General features: G+C 41.0%; 1 protein-coding gene across 4 annotated transcripts in view; it reads right to left on the reverse strand.

Annotated features, from left to right (window-relative positions):
- Nucleotides 1-3,616: 3,616 nt before the first annotated feature.
- pcdh19 (protocadherin 19) overlaps nucleotides 3,617-20,103 on the reverse strand; it is a 56,016-nt gene continuing 39,529 nt past the window's right edge. For all 4 annotated transcript variants that reach the window (XM_079630056.1, XM_079630055.1, XM_079630054.1 and 1 more), the window contains exon 5: nucleotides 3,617-6,238. In XM_079630056.1, the coding sequence (XP_079486182.1) occupies nucleotides 5,679-6,238 (560 nt within the window). In that variant the 3' untranslated portion in view covers nucleotides 3,617-5,678. The remainder of the gene's footprint in view (nucleotides 6,239-20,103) is intronic.

The raw sequence follows: 20,103 nt of genomic DNA on the forward strand, positions 1-20,103 counted from the left end.
GTGGACCATATGAGATGGACCTACAGGGGTCTACGGACACCATTTTTTAAAATTTGTGGTATATAATGTTTCTTGTGGTTATAAATACAGCCTTGCCAAAATAACTCAATACAGTGCATTTCAATACAGTGTTTAGATTTTTTTTTTTTTTTGGCACTGGATTTTCAAGCCTGGCTACATTTTAGCAATTGATTGAATTAGTACTGGCCATATTATATGGGTACATATCCTGGCAGACCATCTTTTCCTTCCTTCCATACACTTTGAACTCATTGTTTTGCAACTTGTAAATCCATAACCCTATTCTCTATTGTAATGAACTCTGACTTCCTGCAATTCACACTCCCGGATCCTTCCTTTGAAGAATGTCAGAGTTATTAGATGAGTACAGGGAAGAGAATAGGAGGCACTTAACACGAAGAGTTTTCAGAGCCAAGAAATCCGATTCCATATTGTGGCTAAGTTTAGGTTCCCGCTTTGTGCAGGTGCAGGTTCTTTCCTCGTCGAGACGCTCTGCAAGGCCAAGCCAGCACACCTTTGTGAGTCAGACAATAGATCACATCACACAAAGGGTCACCTCTGCTTCTTTAGGCCTTTGATTTGTATCCTCATTGACATCACACATGGGCTTCTCAGTTCTTTGTTAATACCACAATTCCCAGTGTTCTTCACTTTCAAATGAGTCTGACCTTCCAGCACAGAGGCAGTCCTCCTCTAGCCTACTGTGCACCCCAGGCATCCCTGCACCTCATGCAGATGGGCTGTATGGCTGCATGCAGACAGGCTCTGTGTTGGCTTCAGGTCGATCCGATTACTCTCCTGTGGTGAGGATAATGGCCTTGCCTGAAGGTGTGGATCTTTAGGAGAGGCCATTATCTGCCCGACAAGACCTCCATGGTCTTATGCACAAGGCCATAGTGTCTGGGCCAGAAAGGTAGTCAGTCGCAGTAGCACATCAGTATATCACATGCACTTGACAAAATGACAACATCCTACAATGCTGATGGTAAATAATGCGACATTGTTTTAATGGAGCATAGAGTGTTGCAGAGAGAGAGCCAGCCATTGGTTGTAATATAGTATGTCCTTCTCTAGCCAGTCTTAAAGGGGTAGTTCACCTAAAAATAAAAAAGTTCTGTCATGTTTACTCTTTCTAAACCCTTAGGAGTCTTTTCTTAGTTGGAACACACATGGCTGTTCTCGTCTATACCATGCAAGTAATAGGGGACTGTGGTGGTCGAGCTTAAAAGATAACAGCAACACCAGAAAAGTCATCCATATAATTGAAGTCTTGTGAAGAGGTACAGTGAATAAATATTGAAAGAATGGGCCAAAATATAAGTATTAAAATCTCCCTCTCAACGAATATTTCAATGTATTATTTATTTATTTATTTATTTTTGAGTGTGTGTGTATTTCCCACACAAAGCTATCTTCAGAAGATTTGCTTCAGAACAGTGCATAATTTTATATCACTTTTATGGTGCTTATTGTTTATACATTTAGGTACAGCCTCAGTATATACGGTAACTGTATAATTGGTAATCTGCAATTGTTGCCATAAGGAGATATTTCTACCTCATGTAACTATTAAATTGTGTTTTGTTGGTCAAACCTTGTTAAGGTTAAATCAATGATGTTAACCTAAAAAAAGTTATTTAGCTGGCAACATTTTAATTGATGTATTTTTTTCTTCAAGTTTGTTTACCGTAATTATTTATCAATGCATGGAAAATATCAAATATCTTTTTTTTCCTCCTCTTGTTTCACAATTTGGAATGACATTAGGGTGAGTAAATGATGGCAGCATTTTTATTTTTGGGTTAATGTTCCTTTAAGACGTGTCTTACTGTGCTGCTAGTACACCCGCTGTGGCCCAGTCCTTATTTGCAACTCTATTCCATGATGTGTTCCACAATTAGCATCCAAATTAAGAGTATAAAGAAGGAACATTGGCCCTGAGATTTATTGCCCTGTCCCAAAATGCACTCCCACAAAGGGCACAGCAGGGTGACTGGGTTTTATCCCAGTACTGACAGCCCAAGTGCTTTTTGTCCCCAATAAAGGGTATGTCTAAATTAGTAAGCACAGCAGTTGGTTTTTGATATACTTTTTTTTACAGATAATGATAAAACACATTTTGTTTAGTCTTATAAATGTAAAGGTTAAAGACAAATATTTGTTCAATTTTCTTTGTTTCTCAAGAATTTTCAGTTTGCCCTCCAGCCATTGCTTGGTGGGCACGGGATACAGAACTGGTCCCAGAGGTTGGCCTGAATGAACAGTGGGTCACAATGAGCCCTTTCCCCACTGCTGGAGCAGCTGCAGTCCTTTGATAGAATGAGGTCAATTCAAGAATGGAGATGGCTGGAACTGATTGAGGGGCCTATTCAAAGAAATAAGGTACAAACTGTTTTGTCTTGGTGAAAAAAAAAGAGTAGCGCACCCCCTTCCCCCTTTCCCTTCCCCTCCTCCCACTTTTATTGCCTTGCTTGTCGGTGTCAGGAATAAATCATTTAAATTGTTCTCTGATTCCCCCTCCTACCATTTGGCAAAATGATAATTGAAACATTAATAGGACATTAATAGGATGTGTGTCCCGGTAACCTTTGAGATAAATCTCTGTATAATGGGATGAATTCACCCTGACCAACAGGAATCTAGAGTAATTAAACATGAGGTGACGAGGCTCATTTGGGCATGTCTTATAATTCATTTGTAGCTCAGAGCAGTGTGCGCTGCCATTGGAACAGATTTAGTAGTCAGAGGAAGAACTAATTTGTTGGTCATTACACCGAGTTTGTTTGCAGTACTAATGATGAGGACTACAAGCCTTTTTGAATTAGAAGTGTAGTGTCCTATTAGCCATCCTACTTCTGAACTCCATTAAAACAACATAATATAGTGCAGTGCAGTCAGTCCAATGCATGTTTGAATTTTGTGGTCCAGGTCCTGCTTAAAATTTGTAATGATGAGCCCCTTTCTCTGTCATTTTGTCTTTTGTCAGATGTTATTTTGACAGATAAGTAGCATAGCATTGCACTGGGTATGAATCCAAGTAATGATGTACTTGGCCAGAATTGCGTGCATCATCCACTTCAGCAAATTAGAACGACCAGCGATTTGAAATTGACACTCCTCAGTTGGATGATTCTCAAACGGCTGCTTTGTTTGGCAGCATTAGGTGTATTTTCTGCTGTCGTTTGTAATTTTTGCAATTAGTCAGAATCAGGATATCTAAAAAGGATGTTGCAGAATGATTTTGCAGGGAAGCATTCAGATTTGACCTCAGCGAAAACTAATTTTCATTTGATTGTCATCACAGCAGCCGCCATTGCCACACACATTAGCATATTACTTTCGGGGAAAATTAACAGTAGATATTCATATCACATTATAGATTTTAATGAATTATGGCAAGACAAAGGATCGCTTAAGAAAGGATAATTGCTGTATGCTGAACTCGGGTTGCGCTCATTACTTTTCAACAATGCCGTCTCACTCTTTTCCTCTCCAGTCGAGACGGATCTATTCCATTATGAGCCATTTGATGGCAAATTAAAAAGAGTGTGATGGAAACATGCAGAACTGATGAATTTAGACAAGGAGACAAAGTGGAGAACATTTAATAGTTTAATAATAAGCTGCAGTATACATTCAGTGATAATTCTGTTTTTCATGTTGCCAGAAGCTGTTTGGTGAGACCAGCAAAAACATTCAGCTACTAGATCTATATCTTTTTCACACATTGCTGCTGTTTGTACTTTCCACATTCTAAAATGAATATTGCAAAGAAACTGATTTTGCAATTTCTCTCCGTCCGCTGCTATGGTGATTCCACCAAATCAGTTTTTTTTTCTCCTGCAGTAAAACAAACTTGTTTGGTTGGGCTTGGTACAGCGTTCTTAAACGATCTGGAAAAATGGAGGGCTGAACTTGATGATAGATAGCAAAGCAAGTCTGTCTCAGAGCATCTGGGTTTGCTTTACATGGAACTGACTTCCATTTAGCGCCTCTCCAACACTTCAGAAATGAGTGGAACCACTTCCAGTGACTCGAAATGGTAGTTTTACTCTTACCCTTACTTGAGTATTAAGATTAAACAACAACCTGTTATCTTGAAAGTTTAATGTTTGTTGCAATTTTTTGGTTTCTTTTGCTATCTCACTCTAAGCTCATTGTACTGACACACTACTGTTGGTGTTGATTTTTTTTTTGTTATTTTTTTTGTCTTTTTCTTTTTTTTTGCCCACACAGAAACTTGATGGCACGAAAACTGACCAATAAGAAACTCTTTTACAACAAGGTAGACTGCAATCAACAGTTGCCAGGGGTAACACAGTCAACAAAAATTCAAGATCAATTGAAAATGTAAAAAAAAAGGATAAAAGAAGAAATAACAAAGTCAATAAAAAGGGGACAAATAAAGAAAAAAGCCAGTTAATTTCAAGTATAACTTACTGATAAAATAACTACACAGCATTAAATATTCTCATTATACATTTTAAATTATTTATAAAATATATTTTGGCATATATGTTTTTTTTTCCTTTTTGTCTTTGTGTACAAACGCTACTGTAGCTTTAGTTGAACACCAATGTTTATTTGTATTTTTTTTTACTTTCGCAACAAAACATTAAAGGGATTGTCACATAACAACAGATTATTAAAAATGATAGTATTAAACCCTAAACAGAGTTTCACATAGCAAGACGTAAGTGACGACCCCTTCTATCCTAGCCCCATAGTCAAAATCCAAAAAAGTACAAGACCAGAGCACGAAGTTCTAGTAAACTGCGCTCCACTGGCTACAATCAGGAAAGGGCACAGGAGATTTCAAAAGCAACAAGTCTTATGTTTTTTCTTCTTCTTTTTGTCCATATATATATATACTGTATATATATATATCTGGCTGTAAGTCTGGGGGATCTGTCTCTCCCTATTCCAGTTTTTCGGTGAGCTTGAGCTGATAGCGCAACTTCATTTAGCTCCATCAGAGATAAAAAATAAGCAGTGTAATGACCTCATGGTTTGCTGACATTGGAATATCTTGAGGGAAACAGAGAAGGGTAGTCTTATCAGGCCAGTGAGAAGCCACTGAAATGAAATGAAATCTGAGGGAGTGTTCCTGTGCGCTCTCCCGCAATCGGACGGCTTACGTCACATGGGAAGAGTCTCGCTAATCCGTAGCGTCAGAGAGACCCACGTCCTCTTCGGGAACAGTGAGCGGTTTGGCAGCTGAAGCAAAAACTGCATACCAAAGAAGGCATTAGAAGAAAGTTAGAAGTCTCTTTCGAGTCTACAAGGCATGACTTTACTCAGGTGTCACTGGCGGTGCCCTGGAAGGTCTTTCTCCTCTAAGGGCAAGCCGTGAGGGCAGGGTGGAGCGTGTCACGCAGCACACAGTAACCAGCCTGTCCACTGCAGATAGACGATTGCGACGAACGTACAAGCGTTGTTGTTACTACCAAGCCACGATGACAGTCTGAGCTCGCAGACACATTTTCAGCTTAGTTTGTTCGGTCTCTGGAGAATACATTGTGCTGCACATGTGTCTCGCCCTTCTTTCCCCAGGCCCGTTCGGCTCAACGCTCGCAAAAGCACACAAATACACACACACGCACACGTCGGCACACACTCGTAGTAGCGTATGCGTTCTGTGTACACGTGGGAGCCGGTTAAAGCACGATGTCCTTCAGCCGCTTGCTGCCGGGGGACTCCTTCTCACGGCCGTCCTGCAAGAGCGTGTTGATCTCCCGCATAGCCGGCTCACTGTCCTTCCCCTCCGGCTGCCGCAGCAGGCTGTGGTTGGCTATGCGCTCTACGTCCCGGCATTTCAGTGTGTTGTAAGCGGAGGGTGGTTTGGACTGGGGGCTCTTCAGGTGCACAGGGGAGGTGATGGGGCTAACGGCCTCTCGACCATTTCCGGCCTCGCGAACTGTGCCGTTGGTCTTGGGGCTGCAGACGGCCGGCTCTGCCGTTTGCCGCCTGCCCCTCTGTTCAGCCCGCTCCTCATCCGGCCCATCTTTGCCAAAGGTGGCAAAAGTCCTTTTGGTGGTGCCACAGTCCTCGTAATGAGGTACGTCCACGGTTGTGGCCTCGATGGACAGAGCGATGACGTTGCGGCCGTGTTCGGGAGACTTCACTTTCGCCGGCATGGGAACCCGGGGCATCCAACAGCGATCCGAGTGGCCCAGGATACGACATTCGTCTTGGCAGTGGAATCCCTCTGACTGATCTGCACAAAAAGAGAGAGAAAGAGAGGAGTTAGTTTTGTTGTCTAAACCAGGGCTTTTAAAACTGTGCATGCAATCACGTGGCTGCTGTTAAATTTGTGTTTCAGTAAATCACACACACACACGTGCGTGCGCGCGCACGTGCATGCACGCACGCACACAAAAGCAGTTTAGTCTAGGGCTGCACGATATATCAACATTAAATAGAAATAACGAATTACAAATCCCAAATGCTGTGATTTATTTGTATACGTATTTGTGCTAGCTGCGTGTTATATAGTGAAGCGTTCACGTGCAACTAGCAAAAACAATGTTTTCTGTGTCTCAGAGGGGCTCATTTCATTATTAAGCTGCTTGGTGCACATTATTAACGAAACTCGTTCGCATTACACCAGATAATTCAATTGTCACAAAAGGGTGTTTCAGGTCTGTTCATCTGTTCAACTTAGCGCTGTTATCTTTCAGAGACATGGTTGTAAGAGTGTGTTCTATGCGTTTCCCTATGTGCATTTGGCTACCTAGCAACACAAGGAAAATATGTCTGTAAAAAGCATTTTACATGTACAGACAGAGCGAACATGAGAGCGTTTTCTGCGCTAAACACCCCAACGAGTTTAACAATGGCAGCGCGGATCACACTTCATATCCAGACCAGAGCGAGCGTGTTTAAAAATTTTACGGACATATCTAATCTAATGCTCCAAACGTGAACCAGTGGCGTGTATGATGGATTATTTACGTAAACAGTACTTTGTTGTCTTGTCATGGGTTTATTTTTTCACTTAAAAATATTTTGGTGCATCTTGAGATAGATACTTGTCTAGGTGGATCCTGGAATGGAAATGTTTGGGAACCCCTGGTCTAAACTGTGCCGTTTGCACAGCTTCTACTTATTTGTGGTTTCTTTCATTGATTTCAGGGATGGTTTGTTTTGGGGCTTTCATCTTTCCAGCACATGTCAGAGCTGGAAAAGGGGGGAAAAGACTCTAGCATGCTGAAGAGCTCCGCTCCATTTTAATGTAAGCTGGCACTACTTCTTCAACAAGTTTTAATGCTAGAACTTTTGAGGGCCTTTTAATAAACCAATTAAAGGGTGCATTGTTAAATCAAAAGTGGATCCCCTTCTTGTGAGTAATTGTTTCACACTGTTGCCAGGCTTGATGAAAGGAGGGTTTAGACAGTGCAATCACAGATTTCACAGTGAGGGACACTGGCAAAGTAGCCTCATTGTTAAATGCTGAACATTGTGCTCTGTCTCTGTCATCTAGCTGGCAGTTATAAATATGTAATGATGTTTTAAAGCTGTTGTGGAATAATAAAAAAAAGAGAAAAAAAAAGATTTGTCTGAGCCAGTATTACTACAGATCTGTCCTTTGTTGTGTTGGAGGGAAGTGCTTTCAAGCTGCTTTTTGTATCATTATAACTACAAAAAAAAAAAGCCAAGCTCTCTCTCGCTCAAGTTGAGGAGCTGTCTGCCTCTTTCACTTCCCTTTTATTTAAAAGAGATGCATCTGTGATAATCAAGGCAGCTCTCTTTTTATTAGCAGTCAGCCCAAAACAGCTTTCTGCGTGAGTCCTTTTGACTCCATACATATTTCATTATTGGCCATCTGGATAGACAAGCACGACAAGGGCACTCTCTCTGCTTAAATGTTTGCTAATACACACAAATGGTATTTGCATAACAAAATCACATCCTCAGATTGCCGTTTCCACATGCACCGCTCACATATAATAATAATAATAATAATAAAGAGCGTAATTAGGGATGCACTGTTAATTCTGGAATAGAGATAATACTAATTATTTTTAGATCGCCTATAACCACTAAATTACTGATATTAAAACTAGTTTATTTAGGCATCCAAATTCTGATTGTGATTTCGCCACAATATTTATACATCAAAAATATATTAAATAATAGCATTATCATTTATAATATTCGTGTGTGTGTGTGTGTAGAACAAAACTGATAAATGTTTTAAAATCTCTGCTATATCAATAAATAACTGATATGGTACCAATATATGAGTATGCCTTAAGCATTACATTCCAAAGTCATATTGATGAATGTTGATATAGAGTTAATTGTAGATAATTGTAAAGTCAGAGAACACCTGTTATTGTTGATTAATTGTCACCAAATTGAGTTATACTTCACTGAATGACAAGTTCACATCCCATCAACCAAAATAGACAGATAATATTCCACACAGATGTTTGTTGACACATTTGGTCAGCTTTCTTAGTGGTAAATCAGCCCAAGGGTTGAGACCTTGCTACATGCTTGTGGCCCTCGGTGACAGCGAAGGATTGTGGGAAGGATTCACACATTTACATCTGACACTCTGAGCTTGACGGATCATCCAATTAAAATCACTAATTATCTGCTTTTCCTGCTCTTTCAGGACTCCGAGGGACAACACAGCTTTGGGGCCTGAATCAATATTTAAAGATTGGAGCGTTGCTTTCCAAGATCCCCACTGCCAAAACTGTCACCCTTAAAATGTGATCTAATGAGATTGACAGATTACTAACTGAAGTCTGGAGACACTTCAGATATCCTGCGGCACATGTGAGAAGATAAAAGCTCCTGTGTGCTTGTGTATTTGTATCTCGGTGCATTATTAGAGATTTGACCCACATATATAGTCACACCATTCACACACAGACCGTCACACACGCACATGCTTCTTCATACTAAAACTCAGCCGAGCAGCAGGGAGAATGGAGAAATTAAATTGAAAAAGTAAAAAATAAATTGGAAAGTAAAGCTCTGGATCGACTACGGTATCTCAAGTGGCTCAAATTTAGCCCATAATTACCAAGCCCTGTGAACACACACACAAGTCCACATCTTGAAAGGGCTTTTCATCACCAAAAGTCAATGTTATCACCATAGCAACAAGGGTGAGTCTCACATTATCCACATATACAGCGAGCGAGTGCCGAGGACACCACACCTGCCACGGCGCAATCTGCCTACCCAGAATTCCTCCTTTCATTTCATAAGAATCCGCTTTTCTACAGAAGCATGGATTTATCTGCATCCTGTGGATCAATAGGAGGCACTTTAACAAGATTCGAATCGTGTTCACCTCTTGAATGGGCAACACACAAAAATAGAGTGCATTTTCCAATTCCCCTTCCTTATGACAGTAGGGACACGTCCATTCATTGAATGTTGTCATCTTTTTCAGCCTCTGTCCTTTAAGGGGACCCCCATGGAGCGATTCTCTTGTAAATTACATCACTGTGAAAGCAGAACGCCATTAACAGCTCTCTCACATCCTGTCAGTGGTTTATCCACAAAACTCACAGATGTTTCTCTCAAAGATCTGTGCTAACCACAAAACAAATTGCAGTAAGACATGACAGCCTGTCAACCCCTGACAAAACAAGAATCTCTTCCTATCTTTTTTTGCCCTACGAGAGATAGAAATATAATGCCAACAAATGAAGCAATTAAAGCTTCAATGCAGCTGATCTTTGAGTTGTGCAGAAGAGAGCAGTGAAAGGGAGACGGCCCTCCTACAGCGAATCTCTATTGAAAGTCATCAGGAAAATACGCTTGCCAATCAGTTCCGGGAAAAGACTTAAAATACAGTCCAGAGCACTATGTCAGAAGGAACATTTGCTGTCTAGGATTTACAGCCTAATTATGGGCTTGGCTCTGGCTGGAGGCGGAAGCATCTATGTTTTCTTACTCTTCCACATTTGTAAGTAAAGCTTTATTAAAAAAAAAAAAAAGTCATGGGGATGAGAGTCCCACAGCATTGCTGAGTATCAGAAATAGTGGGATTTAATTTTTGCACTGGATGAAAGAATGCACAAGGTGTTTGGGACTGTTTTAAATATGTGTACCGCTATCTGCATTCTGCAAAGCTGAAGAATAATAAATAGTCCACTTGTAATGCAAAGGCTCTTGTGATAAGAACCCACCACTGCTGTCAGCTTGTAGTAGAACGGCATCAGTTTACTTCATGAGAGAAGAACTCTGTCAAATAATGAGGCTAGAATGAACCGTAACTTCGTTCATTAAGCCTCAGCTCCGGCAGGTCAGAGGTCACGGCGGATTTGAAAGTAGACATCATAGCTAAAATATTTTGCTTTGCTCTCTACCAATAAACAGGTTGTGCTCCATTCATAATTTAATAACAATTCGGTTCATGTGTTTGAATTGATGTAGCAAACTAGGATGCAGAAATACAGAAAGACAAGATAGATAAGATAGATAGATGGATGGATGGATGGATTATATTTCTTTGAACTGCAATAAACTCCTCTTCCTGTCAATCCATTTCTAATTAAACTGTCTGAAATCAGAACTTTGCACAACACTGCTACCTAAAGAGGGATTTTAATCAATTTAAAATGTCTGGTTATCTTAAACATGGCTAAATGAGCTCAATTTTGTGGGTGGGCTGAGTTTCGCATCCCCAAAACAAAAGGAATGGCTTTTAATCTGGGAAAAAAAATCTGAACATCTTTTGTGTCACTGCCAGACTTTCATCTTGTTTGGAAGCTATTATGCTCCTTCTTGGAAAACACACTTTCTTTTCTCTCCAAAAATTCATGTACGAGCGCTGGAGGTCTGCATTGTTGATGTAATGCGAGAGAGGGCCAGAGAAAATGCAGCTAATGTACCTGTTTAAATAGGCTCGGCTCAGGGAGTATGTAAGGGGAAAGTGGGCATACTCACACACTCTCAAACACTCGACTGGGGAAGTAATTGCAACCACGGGGCTCTGCAGTTTTCACAGTGACACTATTCAGTCACTTTGGATTTACAGGCTCAGGGAAAGTATGTCATTTCTTTGAGGAACAAGGTGAAACAGCCAAAGAAACAAGCAAGACGTTCCTAATAAATCAAACCGTTCTGAGCAACATGATGCATTGGTTTAAAGATTAACTATATTAAACCTGAGCATGTTTTGCTGCGGTTTTGAGCATAATGATCATATAAATCATATTTAGATGCATTCTGCCTCAAAAACACATTTTTCTTCTTGTTTGTCTCTCTCTATTGTTGTTCCGTGTAGACTGATGAAACGATTAAGCTGCAGCCGACTCCTGTGAGAAATAATGTACTGGCGTGAGAGGGCAGACATTGGTTGTGGCGATCACTTTTGCACATTCTTTTTCATTATTCTTATAATAATAAATTTGTGTTTAATTTCATGATTTCCCACCAGTGTTTAGAAAGCTAAATGAAACTGCAATGTTAAATTATGTATCTTATTCACTATTATTATTATTATTCTAATAATGGCTATTTTATTGTTTTATTTATTATTTATCTTATTTATTCATTTTTTATGTATTATGTATTGGAACAAGCACTTGGCAATGTCATATTATTTATTATTTAATAATAAATAATACATTTGTGATTAATTTAATGATTTCCTGCCAGTCTTTAGAAAGCAGAATGAAACGGTAATAATGTATTTTTTTTTACATTATTATTATTATATTTTGTTATTTTACTTTTATTTATTATCTCTCTTATTATTTATTTATTATTGCTGGACCTTTCTGCTTGCAATAGGTGGCACATGTGTGCCATGTTAATTTGACTATATGAGAGACCTAAATAAATGTCATGCAACTATTGTTCATCTCATTCACGTCATTCGTTGGAGGCACAGGAAGTGACCGGGAGGTCCTGGGTGACATTGCAGCGCGTCCGTCCAGGATGGGGGTCATGTTGTCTCCACTCTAACACTATCGCAAGCTGCCATGCACAGGCTACGACAAGCCAGGCAGACGCTGGGGGCTTCCCACGAGGGAGAGTCCAAGTGCTGCTGTCATCCCAGCCAGGCAATTCAGTCTGTGCACCATAAATCAGCCGCGAGCCCTCAGCCCTGCGGGACCACAAGATGGAGTGTGATGGTCTTGTTTTTACAAACAGTGGAGGAGGATGCGTCACTGAGCCACGAAGACGGCACTCAGTGCAGAGACCTTGCCATCTAGAGCAGCTCTCCAAGATTCTCACTCCATCTGCTTGCTCCCTGTCTTTCCCTTTTTTTCCCTCCCTCCCTCTTTCAAACCATTTGGAAAAATTGTTTCTGTATTACACCTGTACGTCTGCTTTTCTCTGTCTTGTACCTTCAATTTCTGTGACTCCTCCAGGAAAGTGACCTTGACATCCTCCGTCTTCCTTTGGCTCGGATATTAATTATTGAGGATATTATACCTGCTGCTTAGCCTTGTTAAGGACTGTCACACGGATGGCAAATCAAGGGTTCCCTGTGCCCGCTTCTGTGTCTTAACATTAGTACCAGTCAATTTATCAGGAAGTAAATCAGGGTCTGGTCTGTCCCGCTCTGGTAAGTGTGTCTGACAGCCAGTCTCCTCAGTGAAGCCACCTGCACTCCTATAATCTCAAACACACAATGACAGCTTAACTTATATCTGTGGTTTACTGCTGCATCGTTCTTTTTTCGACCGCTGCCTTTGTGTGAATTAGTAGCACAGCTCCAAAATATGTCTTTCCACCTCTCTTCCCGCCCCATCAGACCTTCTGTGGCTGGCCCTAGTTAAAGAATGAATTTCTAAACTGGTGCTGACAAACAATACAGTATATAGATTGGTACAAACAGTATCTGGTTAACAGCTGTGTAACTACATGAGGGGAAAAGACATGTGATGCTGTATTATGAATCACTTTGAAGCCAAAATGAGCTGCTGTATGTGGGAGAAGAGGAGGGTGGAAGCTAGCGAATGGACTGCTTGATGCTGTGGTAATGAGCTGAGCATGTGCCTCACACAGGTTGAATATTTCTTTACTTTATGGTGAGGGACGGTTTAGTAGCATTATTTGTTTGCAATAGCACTACGATATAATTTTTAATGCCATGGAGCACCATATGACCTGCTTTCAAGAGACCCCCTCCTTAAAATATGAAGGTAGCTATGTGTTCATGTAGCCTATAAACACCCATTAATACAGTGACAAATAAATTAATATTTACTTTCTAATAAGCTGACAGTGTTTAATTTATATTCACCATTAGAGAATGAGAATGAGAATGAGAAACCATAAAATAATTTGTTGTTCATTTTATGATCTTAAGTCGTTAGAAAGCAGAATGCAACAATAATAATGTCATAACGCCAAATTCTCTACATTTATTTGTTACTAAATTATTATAAATGTTATTGTTATTTTATTGTTTTCTTCTTCTTTTTTTCCTCCGGGCTTTTCATCTTGCCCACACTCTTTATAAATATAATAATAATAGTTTTCTCTGAACCTTTCTGCTTGCCCACAGTTTTCAAGCTACTGAATTCCACAACTAAATCCTTAGCTGAAAGTATCAACATGTGACGTCTTGGAGCCATTTTGTGGGTAAGGGATCTTACGAATAGTTTAGTCATAATTGTCAACAGTATATCTGAATTAATTTAACCACTGAAATGAAAAGGTCTGCTCTTTATTTTATAGAACGCTTCAGAGCCACTATGAGGAGTTGAACTGAACTAATGGGTTAGAATCCCTCGAGGATGACCAGAAACCGATGTCATCTCCCTGTTGCCGTGCCACTGCACCCGTATAGCTCTCCACTGGATGGTGTCATGGCCCGAGAAGTAGATAGCATGCTAATTTAGGGTGAAGCGAACTCTGAGAGCCCACTGTTATAAAACATGGGGGATATCTGACAGAAAACAGGATATTATGTCTCTGGATTTGGGAATGACAGATTCGCTTATTAGTTCTGGAAAAGCACAGAGAAGGCCATTGTAGTGGTACTCGACCCCAGAGTTTTCTTGATGATGGCAGTCCCAAATTAACCTGACTCATAGATCTGGCAGCCACCAATGCACGCACCCTAAGGCAGCCAGTCACAAGACCCGGCTCTTCTTTTCCAAAAGGATTGGTTTGTGGAGGACATCTTTAAATACTCTGTTACAAATGCTGTATTCTGTGTTTAAGCTTGACCGAGCAATGTAGCTAATTTACTCAGAAACCCTTGAGTCTGAGAAGAGCGAGAGGGACAAAGCAGACAGTAAATTACATCTGTGAGGGGACGGGCTGGGCTTTGGGGGTTAAGGGTTTTGGTGGGTGGGGAGGGGGGGGGTGTAACAGAGGACGCAAACTCATTGGCTGCAGCAAATTAAATCATCTGTGAGAAGCACATTGCCGAAGTCGGTGAACCCCTCTGAAATCTGCAGGCCAGCCTCTTTTCTTGAAGCAAGCCTATAAGATATTCTTCTATTAGGGCTTTATTTGCTATTCATAAAGCATCCAGCCTAGAGAATGTAACTTGCTTCAGGGCAGGGGCGGCAAAAATAGATTTGTGGGTGGATGAATGTACAGTTTTCCTTCTATTTATCTGTGTCTCTTGACCTTCATTCTTTTAAGTTCTTCATTCAATTACTGCTTGCATTTGAGCTGAGAAAAATAAAAATTTATTGCAATACAACATATATTATCCTACTTTTCAAATGTTTGGGGAGGGGGAGTCTATTGTGCTCAGCACGGTTGCATTTATTTGATTTAGAAATACAGTAAAACAGTAAAACATTTCAAATGTTTATTATTACAATTTAAAATAACTGTTTTATATTTTAATATGTTTTAAAATGTAATTTATTCCCGTGACAAATCTGAATTTTCAGCCATTACTCTTTAGTATTAGTCTTTAGTGTCACATGATCCTTCAGAAGTCATTCTAATATGCTGATTCGGTATTCAAGAAATATGTCTTATAATTAAAGTTGAAAAGAGTTGTGCTGCCTGCTATTTTTGAGAACTCTTTGATGATGAAAAAACATTTATTTTAATAGAAATCATTTGTAACGTCTCCGCTGTAACCTTTGAACAATTCAATGCAACGTTGCATAATTCAAGTGAATCTTACTGACCTCAAACTTTTTAAAGGTAGTGTATATAAATATATGTTAATCAAAAGCCAAATGATTCATGAATTGACCAAAGCAGAAGTGGCTATTTAAATCCAAAAAGGAGAGTCAACTTAAAAATCTTAACATCCTTTCCCACACACTGCTATTGCTTCATTTTCCTCCTATTGTGCTATTTTTTCATTCAGTGGGAATAAAGCCGATGCCCTGTTCCTGTCAAGCTAAGACTGACAGAAACGTACCTGGACACAATGCAACCCGAGTGCATAAAATCAGTGTGTCTTCTCTTCAACAGCTGGGCCCAACTGCGTCAACCGAATACTAATATCTCCAGACTGTCATCCCCTGTGAGACGTGTGTGAGCGGCCTGCTTGCATAGACTGTGTTACATAATTAATGCAGTGTGTCTTCTCATTCAGGCATGTTCACTGTGTCAGCCTTGGCTATGCGTTTTATATTCCGTTTTATCTTGTTTTTCAAGCTGGCCTATCTCATTCGCTTTCTTTCATTCTTTTGTCTTTCTCTTCTTCTGTCTCTCACTCTCTTCTTCATGCCCATGTCTGCCTCTTTCTCCTACTTTCTTTTAACCGACTCCCTCATTATTTCCCACATGCCCTTTCTGCCTCTCTCCTTCTTTCACATTCTTTCTTTTCAGATAATGCAGAGAGACTGTACACAGTCTGACTGCTTGTTAACGTTCCATTCGTCTTTATTTTTCAGAGTTGATTTTCCTGCGCATATAAAGACGGTTGGGAAAGTGCTACCTGTAATGTAAGAACTGCATTCCATCGAGTCGTCATTGCCCGGCATGAAAAGAGTCAGCAGCCAAGAGGAGGAGCCCTGCTGGCTCACCTGATGCTTCTTGTACCGCAGAAGTAATATACAGCATTGAAATCCAGGTCCAGGTGCAGTATAGCCGTGCCACCTCTAAGTTGGTAACCATCTGGCCTCGCACCAGTGACGCCACACCCTGTTTTGTTCTCACATCCCTATGGACACTTATAGTCTCCCTTTTTATTAGTATTTCAAGACTTTTCACTCCCCACATGCCCAAAACAGCAGCTCTGGCCAACCATTGCAAAACATGGTGTAATACTGAGTAAAATTGACAGGCGGAGCGACACTGCATCTGAAATGGCAGCAGACCTTGCCTTGAATAGCAGCCAGACGGTGGGGAGGGGACATATGTGATTGCTCATCTATATGATGAAAAAGCTTACCTTAAAGAAAGCATGAGTCACGCACTGAGACTCAGCAGTGGGGCGTATTCCTCAGTGAAAACCCTGAGATCACAAACAAGAAGAAAAACAGCACAGACTAATGTCCGACTTGAGTTGAGTCAAAGGAAGTTAGTGTGTCACTGGCGATGGAAGGCACCCGGTTGTGCCAGAGGGGTGGGTGGGATTGCGAAAGGCACAATGTGGGCAGTGTTGCTGTGGCTGAAGTTAATTGGATTTCCTTGGTGCCCACTCTTGGCCACATGCGGGGCCGTGACATTAAATGCCCTTATCTATGACAGAAGAATAAGACCAAGTACAGAGAAAGCCACTAGTCTTAAGAAGCCTTACTGACAGTCCCCAGTCACCTCTTGTGCTCTTTCTCAATTCCAGCTCAACTGGGGCAGAACTGGACTGCAGGGGTGGGCAGCTTGAGTTTGGCATGAAGAGTGGCCCCAAAAATTAGTAGGACACTTAAAAAGGTATGAATTTCATTCAAGAATATTAATCCAAGTGGCATCTGCAAACATGACATCTGCTATTATGCTAGCAGAACTCATTTTCATTTTCCTTTTCTTTTTATTTATTTTTGTGGGTGTGCTCTACCATTCAAAAGTTTGAGATCAGTCAGATTTGTTTTAAATAAATAAATTTTTTTATCCAGTAGGGACGTATTAAATTGATCAAAAGTGACAGTAAAGACATTTGTAATGTTGTTTTGGCGAGCATAAGATGCATCTTTCAAAAACTAAAACTAAAAATCTTACTGACCCTTACTGAAGTTCAACACAGGTGTTCAAGCAGAATAACCCCTGGTCTTGCTTGAGGATCAGAAGCAAAGCCCACGAGAGGAGCTCTACATGGGAGCTAATGATCCCATAAAGGCCAGAGATTAAATTAGCCATCTATCATCAATGCAAAATTGTGTAAGTGACAGCGTAGATTTGGATGGAGACCAATTAGGCTGCCTTTTTATAACTTTTGTGATGTTAATGTGACAAAAATCATGAGCAAGATTGCACATTCTCCTTTAACAAAGGGCCTGAGCCCCCGCTGTGATGTTTGGCCCATTTGATTGTGTTGATCTCTAGTCTCGCAGTGCAACAGCCCATTCCAGCCTACTCTTTAATGGATAGTGCATGAGAGCAGGGGAGCATCATTAAAAAACCCATTTTGAGGCCTCCCTGTCTCCCATTAAACTTAACAGCCAGCCTCCCCCATTAGTTTTTTATACTCCTTTTTAAGGGGTTGGGGGCAAGGGCCCTAAAACCATGAAGGTTAATTGGCTACCCAGAGGATGGAGTGATTGAGTTCAATCTCCTCTTTTTGGAAGCCTTGAAAACAGACCGTAGGGGCGGCATGTAGGAAAACAAAGTCTGTTGCAGTGGCACGCTCAGAATGCAAGCCACACTGCCTTTTTTTCCTCTGAGGAAAACGATTGCTTAAGCTCTGGGGAGAGCTGACCGCTTTGAGGGAAAGAAAGGAGAGTATTTGCACGTAAAAGGGTTGCTAAGGTTTTCTGCTTTGTGGAGCTGACATTATACAGAGATAACGCCTTTGGGCAAAGTGGGGAGACTCCCATGGTTTGTGGCCGTAACTGATCTCACTCACCAGTTGCTGTCTTTAATCTTTCATCAATAGCTGATAATCTGTCATTTTTATGCAGGAGGAATCTGAACTAAATTTTAACCCACTGAGATCATCTGCTATGGAGTGAGTGAGGATGCAGTGAGAACAGAGGGATAAAGCAGTGACAAGATGAAGGCATCCCTGTGAACTCTGTTAGTCGTTTCCAACAGCACAGTCATTGCTTTGATGGTAGGTCTGCGTATGCATTTCAGCAGATCATTTATGTTTACAGCAGGGCAAATGAATATACATCAGAGTGACAGGATACAGAAAGGGCAGCTGCCCTGGGTTTTAACCTTTTCGTAATGGCTGTAATTGCCTCAGATGAGCAGAAGGCGTCATTTTAGTGTTACGATTCAGAACTCGTAATACGGGAGAAATGCAATGCCAAAACGGGTTGTATAAAGACAAAACAGGAAATATAGCATGGAAAGGGAATGGAGGATGGCTTCTATTCACTGAAACGCATGCTGCATTAATAGGAAGGGGGTTAAAAGATAAATTCTCGCACTGCCGCAGTGACAGAGCAGCCAGTTCTCCCTTGTATATTTTTCTCCTCTCTCTTTTCTCGCTCACACCCCCCTCTCTCTTTTCTACCCAGCTGCAGTGATAAATGTCTCTTTGTATTCTGGACAGAAAACTGCCGGGTACAATGTACTTGTCAGAAGACAGCTGATTTTTTCCCCCTTTACCTCTACAGAGTTTATTCGCAATCTTTCCTTGAGTGAGCGAACCCCGGCAGTTCTAGAAAAAAAAATGCAACACAAAATTTACATTTGCTCAAGTAAATAATGTGTGCAACAGATTATCCTGTTTGTATAAGTGTGGGTGTGTTTTGTGAGGGCAGTACGCTCTTTTAATCAGCGCGCATATCGGTGTACGCTCGCATAGTTTTGTCTGTAAGTGTGAATCAGGAATGTCGAGTTTTGGCGAAGCTAGTTGAGCAATTCTAATGGGAGTTAATGGAGTTGAGTCGGACTTGCTGTGGGTGCTGTGGGCTTCATGCCAGCAGGGATCTCATCCTGCCATCTATTAAACCAACTGCCTACAGATCGAGGCTCACTTTTTGGCAGCACTCGCCACACACTCCAATCCAATCCCTGTCAAACAAAGCGGCTGTGAGGATGAGGGTCTGGTTGGGCTTGGGATCGGTGCCGGATGCGATGGGATTCCGTTGATTGGATAAATTTCCTAGGTCTCGGTATGTGATCTGCAATGTACGCGACCTCTACAGGATTCAACAATAAGGATTTTTTTTTCTTCTGCTGGTCCTGCTCATATATTCACTGACCCCAACACAAAAGAATTGTTAATTTTGAATTGTAGTAATGCATTTTTATTTTTCTAATGTTTCTTTATTACATTAATGGGAATGTTTACACATCTGTTTTATTTATTAAAATCAAATTGTTTTTATATATTTGTAATTATATTTTGTATTTTTCCTTTGACAAATGAAAAGTTTAAATCTGCAAGGCATAAAAATGAATGTAAAATATCAGTGAATGCAAACTTTTCGGTGACAGCGCAGCACTGGCCTGAAAGGACAAGTGACGATCCCATCAACTGGCCCAAAAATCTCTGTAGCGGCCAGTTGAGCCCTGCTCTATTCCACCCGGGTAAAAGAATTTAGGACGAGATGCAAGAAATGCTTACTTTAAGATCTGGGCACCCCAGTAACAGTTGTTACGATGAGCCCATTACAGTCCAAGAGCCCTCCACTGGGATGGACTTTGTCTCACCTCACTATTAGTTACATTCCAGTTAGAGCACAGCTGGGGATGCGATGTGGTTAGCTTCATTTTCCCTTCTGCACCCTAGAGGATACTTTGCCCCTGGGCTTTGTTACTTGTGGATTTTCATGACTGCGAGAGAGAGAGAGAGAGCGATGTGGGTTTGGATAAGGGCCACGAGTCAGGAAGGACCAGGAGTGCACGGAGCAGATGGACATGAGGATGAAAGGTGTGTGGCAAAGAAATCCAGCGTCGTTAAAGACAACTCTCCAAAAACACAGATCAATCAGGATAGCACAATTTGGCACACTGCAGACAGCATGGCGCCGCGTTTCAGCTGACCTATCCGTCTATCCGGAAAAAACCCTCACTCATTGCTTTTCCTTTTGCACAGTCCCTCTCTCATTAACCCTTAGATGC

Source organism: Phoxinus phoxinus (assembly GCF_949152265.1).
Source record: "Phoxinus phoxinus genome assembly, chromosome: 12".
NCBI classification, from domain to species: Eukaryota; Metazoa; Chordata; class Actinopteri; order Cypriniformes; family Leuciscidae; genus Phoxinus; species Phoxinus phoxinus.